We start from the raw sequence: 7179 nt of genomic DNA on the forward strand, positions 1-7179 counted from the left end.
CCATAAGACGACATGGACATGTTTGCCAGTATATAATATTATATTACATATTGAATACAAAAATCATATGCAAAGATTGTTTCTTTGCATGATGCTCCCAATACAAATTCTTCTCAATATTGACTTGAAGTCTCTCTAGTTTTGATGCGTGAACTATCGGTGGAATTGTATTAGCTTTCACAGTAATACACAAGTAATCTCAACATCATTATCCAAGTTGTTTCATAAAAAATGAGAGAGAGAGAGAGAGAGAAACTTTGTAGGTGGTTTTCTGTTACGATCCTAAAAGAACTCAACCCCATAAATCGGTTTATTAGGTAAGAGGATCCAAGACCATATCAACCCAAATCAATTCCTATAGAAAATCGATGTGGTATCAACCTCATAAATTGATATGGGATCGTAACACTTTCCATGTCTGTTTGGCAAATAGCCTTCGTCTGGTTCCTAATTATGCTCCGATTGCAATTGATGAGGTGGCAATGATGCTTGTGAGGGGGGTGAATGATGGAGAGCAGGGTTCTTTAAGGAGGTTCGAATGGAGTCTCGAATACAGTTGATAGGGATGCGAGGGGCGTTGAAGATGATGCGGCTAGGCTTGGAAAGGTTGCTGGTAATGGAGATGAGGGAGGATCGTCATGGAAGAGGACAAGGTGAGAGAGTTGTTGAAGGTCCTTGGTATGTACAAAAGAAAGAAACCACTTATTGTTAGGCCTTAAGAGTCCTTCTGCCTAGCTAGCTAGCTAGCCCTTGGGGCTTGGGCAGAATTGGTCTTAATTAGTTCTGTTCCGATCTGGATTACTTTTGTCGAATCTGCCATTCCGGCCAGTATTGGTCGGTTGAAGCCTGAGTCCTATAGATAGATAGGAAGTGTCAATGGGAATCCTTTCATTTCTGATAAGAAAATTAAGTATGATTTATGCCAGTGGCAGGAGAGTTTTCTTTTGATCATGTTGCATGCAGCAATCAATATTCAATAAATATATATATATATATAGATTTATGCCAGTGGCAGGAGAGTTTTCTTTTGATCATGTTGCATGCAGCAATCAATATTCAATAAATATATATATATATATATATGACAGAAAGGAGGGAGGGGGTTAAATTCAATCAACAATGTCATGTACAGGAGGAAGCCTCCAAGGTGCAAGCGACCGTTCCGGAATAAAACCTATTACTAGAAAGGAACGGAAGGGGACAGTTACAGTTCCTGCCTTGCTGGTGGTGATAAGGAGTCGAAAGTTCGAAACTGGAAATCCGTACGTTCTCCATTCTGACGAAGTTGGACTAATTAGACGAGGTTAATTGATGGACGAAAATCTTCTATTTTTCTCATCCCTGTTTTTCCTTGTTTTGTTACCTGCAGAACACGACACGTGGATAACTTTAAGATCAACGGTCAAGGTTGGGTGAGGATTGTTACATCCGGTGCGTTGGTCTTAAAATTGTCCACGTATCGTTTTCTGTAAGTAACAAAATAAAGAAAAATAGGGATGAGAAAAATAGAGAATTTTTTCCCTTAATTGAGTCCCTCTCATGATTTAATCCATACGTTGTTGATGTTTCATAATTTAACCCCTCTCTGCTTACAGGTTTACAGCTCATTCTATTGGTGATAAGGATGGCGGAATTATAAATGATAATTATTTTTTTTTATAATGAATAGTGCTAAATTTTCTCCATTTACAAGTGAGGGGGCGATTTATGAGCTATTTTAAAGGAAGAAAGTGCATGGGATGAAGGAAGTTAAGTTGTGCGAATTTGGCTGGCTCCATGAGGTGAGGTGAGGTGAGGTGAGGCGAGGTGGTGTCCACTGTCTACTGTAGCAAATCCAATTCTACTCTGGCTGGCTAGAGGCTGCATTGGAAGGATATTCGTGGTCGATCCCTTGACTCCCTTCTTAAGAAGAGTGAGGTGGCAAAGGCATCCAGGACCATGAGTGAAGGAAGTTGCAACCGTTACTCCTATTGCTTCCTTAATTTTATCTCCTTGGGATATTTCCAACAAAATAAATAAAAGAAGGTAGTTTACAGAATCTCTCCTCCCTAATTAATTACTGCTTTGGTTCCAAAATAAATCTATCTACCACCAACCAAGGAGCAAGGAGTAAGGATTAAGGAGAAGATAGGGGGATTCCTTTAGTGGTTCGGTCTCAGGCTGGAGTGCTGAAGTGCTGGAGTGCTGGACCGCTGGATCGATTCCTTAGCCTGATAAGTGAATGATTTTTTAACCCCCAAAGTATTAAACTAACTCCAAATATGCAAAAGTTGAGTCTCGTGATGGAAGCGAGTATTAAGGCTAAATTCCAGCTAAAAAGGAAAAAACGAGTATTAACCTCTCTCTCTCTCTCTCTCTCTCTCTCTCTCTCTCTCTCTCTCGCTCTACGCTTCCATCATCAACGTGAAAACCCCTCTCTTTCGCTTCCTGTGAGCTGCTTCCTCTGATCCTTCGCGCTTGCTAGGGGTGTCAATTCTTAAACCGAAGCGGTAAAACCGGTCGGACCAAACCGATAACAATTCGGATCGGATCGAATCGAACCGAAGTCTTATTGGTTCGGTTCGGTTTCGAGTATTGTAACCCCAAAACCAAATCGAACCGCATCGAAAATCGGATGAACCCAAAACCAAACCAAAACCGGCTCAAAACCTGGACCGAAACCGAAACCAAACCGGTAAGAAACCGAAACACTCCAAAATTCATTAAAAAAATCAAAATTTGAATAGTTTTGTATGCATTTGTATGGAAAATCGAATCCAAACTAGACCAAAGACTAACACCAACCCGGTTACAAATCGATTTAAGAAACCGAAGTTCAACAATTCATCATTTGGTTGTTTCCTAATGGCTCCATACCAATTTAAAAACCAATCCAAACCGAAATGAACCTAATAAATTCAAACCGGTACCAACCCGAACCCAAATCGCACCAAAGCCGACACCGGACTGAAACCGATAAATCCTTAATGGGTCGGTTTCGATCACTTCCAAACTCACACCGAAACCGCACCAACCCGGACCGTTGACACCCCTAGCGCTTGCGTTACATTTTCAGCAAGAATAACTCAAGGAAGGGAAAAGTGGACTACAGTTTCGTTTTTTTCTGTTCTCTTGTGTCTCTGTTTTTATCTACTATCTCCCTCTCAGTTGTATCTGATCCATCTCTGATCTCCTAAGCCTGAGCCAACATGTGTGGCGGAGCTATCATCTCCGATTTCATCCCGACAAGTCGCTCCAAGCGACTCATCACTGATTACTTCTACTCCGGCCTCGAGAAAAACTATGCTAATTACTACTCCAAGCCCTTGCCATCGGAATCGGATATCCCCGACGTCGACGACGATTTCGAGGCTGATTTTCAGGAGTTCAAGGACGACTCCAATGAGGAAGAAGATGTCAAGCCATTTTCCTTCGCTCCGAAATCTCGGCCTCCGCACAAAGGTATGCTTCTTCATCTCCATCTATCTCCCTTTCAATTTTAATTTTAATTTTAATTTTTGGGAGGGTTAGGGTTTGGTTTTGTTTTGGTCGTAGATGCTTTCCTCCCACCACAATTTTTTTTTTAAACCCTTTTACCGATCTTTGAAACGGGGTTTCTATTTTACGCCGATTAATGTAAGTAGAATATACTGTAACGACTGCTCCACGTTATTAAATTTGGATGTTTCGGGTTTTCCTTTTGATCGAACTGTGCCAGCCCTTTAATTGTAAGGTCTTTCACTTACACTCGCACTCCCTTTCTTAAATATTTGACCCTTTTTTTCTTCTTTTTAACCTCCTTGTGATTCTTTCTTAATCTGGGCCTTTTCCAGTCCATCTTATTAGTGGCTTTCGGCGCTCAATTTTTCCCTTCCCGATTTGAAATATTATCCTCTTTTTTTTTTTTTTTTTTGATAAATTTTTGTTTCTTCTATTTCAAAATATTTCCTTTTGGTATTGGCGGCTTTCGGTGCTCAATTTTTCCCTTTACGATTTGAAGTATTATCGTTTCCTTCAATTTGTTTTTTGTTTTCGAAGTCTTCAAGAAATTAACATACAAAGAATCTCTTTATTATTCTTCTTCTTTTTTTCTATTTCCAAATTGTTCCTTTTGGTGGTTCATTGCCATTTAATGGACCTCCTGAATTGAGTTTGAAATGCCCTTCTCTCATGTGAACTTCCTTTTGGATTGGCTTTGCATATTTTTGCTCAATTTAGATTTATTAGATAATTTTTTAGCACTGGATTTCACTAGCTTCTGAATTCATTTTGATACCTCTGGCTAAAAACAGCTTAAACTTACGGTTTTGATACATATCCATTTCGTCCCTTATAATTTCCCGTTTATTTTCTCTTTTTATTTCTTTCTCCAACCTCAAATTAGTCTTTTTTTACTTGGACAGTATAAAGATAACCAAGAGACTTACACCACCCTCCCCCCCCCTCCCCCCCAAAAAAAAAAGGAGGAAAATATAGTGCACTTTTGAGATAATAATTTAATTACGATGTGGTGCGTAAGAGCTAAATCTAATTGTAAGCGATTAGTAGCTCTTTCCCATTTAAATGCTGAATTTTAAATGCAAAGGATTGTAGTAGTCATATTTTTCCCTTTCTGTCAATTTGTATGCCGTGATTTTCCCCTTTCATATTCAAAATATTTTGATCCTCTTTGTTTTTACGCTTTGTTGTTTTCTTATATTGTAGGAGTAATGGAGAATTAATCTTAGCAATCCTTAAATTTATAGTCCATTCTCTTAACAATTTAGGATATCTCAGGGCTTCTGTGGTGTTTCTTAATTGAACGACAGGAGGGCCAACTGCTGTAAAACCTGTGGAATTCAAAGGGCTTGCTAAGAGGAAGAGGAAAAACCAGTACAGAGGAATCCGTCAGCGTCCTTGGAGGAAATGGGCTGCTGAGATCAGAGACCCTAGAAAAGGGGTCCGGGTCTGGCTGGGAACCTTCAACACTGCTGAAGAAGCTGCAAGAGCATATGATGCTGAAGCTCGGAGGATTAGAGGCAAGAAAGCCAAGGTGAACTTCCCAGAAGAGATGTCCTCCGTGACTCAGAAACGCACTGTGAAGTCAAACCCCCATAACCTGGTACCAAAAGTGAACATGACATCTAAAAAGCAGAATCTTGACCAAAATTTCAGTTTCATGAGCAACCCACCTTCCGAGTTCTATGACACTGTGGCCTACATGGAAGAGAAGGTCCCGGTGAATGGATCTGAATTTATGAGTTCATTCACTACCTTTGTTGAACCGAATGGATTCAAATCCTTTCCACCTGATGATGGGGGTATACTTTGTTTTAATTCAGATCAGGGGAGCAGTTCCGTTGATTGTTCTGATTTCGGGTGGGGAGACCGAGAACCAAAGACTCCAGATATCTCATCAGTTCTCTCAAATGCAAGTGACAGTGAGGAGTCTGAATTTGTAGAGGGTGGTCATGTAAATAAAAAAATGAAGACCATACCAGAGGAGGAAGCGGTGCAGGTTGAGGAAAATACTGCAAAGAAACTTTCTGAAGAGCTGCCTGAATTTGAATCCCAAATGTTCTTTCAAATACCATATCTTGAGGGCAGCTGGGAGACATCATTGGGAACCCTCCTGAATGGGGATTCAGCTCAGGATGGCAATAGTTCAATGGACCTATGGAGCTTTGATGACTTTCCTTCAATGGTGGGAGGCGTCTTCTAGAGCGTCTTAGTCTCCCTTACTGGTTTATGTAAATAAGACAACGTGTTAGTAATATTCACAATCGCTTCCTTTTCATCAATTCGATTTGTTAATGTACATTTTTTATTTTTTTCCTGTTGATGTATTTTTTTTGTGGAATCTCCATTAAAAAAAATATATCTTCTGTGGTCTTCCTTTGTTTCAGGAGTAGCTGCTGATGATAGAGATGGAGAATGAAAAAAGGTGTATACGCTTCAGCTATGAAAATTTCTCAGGCAGCTTATGGGGAAGTATATATGGGTAGCATCCTTGGATTTTTTATTTGCATTTGGATTGTGAACTGCATGACTTTGTTGTTGAATGTTGATTAGTGTTGATATGTGATTAAATACTGATTAATGCTGTATTTGACTTCTTCTGGCATCTTCCCCCTACCCCCACCCCCCATTTCTTTTCTTCTTTCTGGGTCTTGCTTGGGTTTCTCTGCCTCATTAGCTCAAAATCACAAAAGGAGACAGAGACAGAGACAGAGAGAGAGGAGAGAAGGGAAAGGGGAGCCACCTTCATCTGAAGATAACATCGAGAGAGAGTTAAAAGTTTATATGTAATATAATACGAGGCAAATACGACTTCGATCTTTCCCTGTTTCAATAACCATCAATTACTCCCCACTAATCACAACTACTAGGAATGGACTCCACTCAACTTGCAACTCATATTTCTCATGTGCTTGCATCTTTGGCAGTTGTGTTAAAAACTTAAAATGATGATTGGCAGGCACATACACTTAGATGCCCCAGAGCTGTGCAATTGCCAATTGGGGTGTGATTTTTTCTTACCCTGGCGCAAACCTCCATGCTACCAAGGTTTTATGGTGTCTCAACCCTCCCTCCATTTTCATTTTCAATTCCATAGTTAGGTGAAATCAACGAACCTCTATTTGTATGCTCTGATCCTCTGGCATGTATTAATTAGGAATTTATTCCAACACGAAGGGGCCAGGGCAGCTGGAATGAGGCGTCGATTCGAGCCTTGTGGTAGTGAACAGGCAAAATTTTGGTAGAAACATTAGCAGACCTTGTAAGTGTAGGGTTTCTCAATAACAAAAAGATGAAGAAGATAGAGGGTTTTCCTGGATTTAGGGCTCTAACTAACTGATCATATGTGTATATTATTTTTTCAACTTTACTATTTACTCTTTTATAGAGATAGAGTCAAAATTACTCTTTCCGTAACGGAGTGACCGTTACTGTGGTTCCATGATGAGGCCGGATGGCCATCTCACCAACAGTAAGCATGTGATGATGTTTACATTGCCTGAAGGGCAGTTTTTGCGGCTAAAATTTTGGATCTAAGTGTTCAAGGATATCATTAGAGGATTGGATTGGGTGTATTAAGATGACTGCCTGCCTCGCACCTTTCTGGAGCCGGCTCCTCTTCAACATGTTGGGCGTTCAATATGTCATCCAACGGCCATGAGCACTGGGCGTCCAATGCGTTGGAGAGGATCTCTTTCCCAG

At 40.3% G+C, this 7179-nt stretch overlaps 1 protein-coding gene across 1 annotated transcript; it reads left to right on the forward strand.

Moving 5' to 3' along the window:
- Positions 1-3035: 3035 nt before the first annotated feature.
- Positions 3036-6065, forward strand: LOC122083346 (ethylene-responsive transcription factor RAP2-12-like). The gene is made up of 3 exons (XM_042651109.1): positions 3036-3441; positions 4788-5724; positions 5865-6065. Exons 1-2 carry the CDS (start codon positions 3189-3191, stop codon positions 5678-5680), a joined length of 1146 nt encoding a protein of 381 aa, XP_042507043.1. The 5' UTR covers positions 3036-3188; the 3' UTR covers positions 5681-5724; positions 5865-6065.
- The last annotated feature ends 1114 nt before the right edge of the window (positions 6066-7179 follow it).

Source organism: Macadamia integrifolia, chromosome 7 (assembly GCF_013358625.1).
Source record: "Macadamia integrifolia cultivar HAES 741 chromosome 7, SCU_Mint_v3, whole genome shotgun sequence".
In the NCBI taxonomy this organism is placed as follows: Eukaryota; Viridiplantae; Streptophyta; class Magnoliopsida; order Proteales; family Proteaceae; genus Macadamia; species Macadamia integrifolia.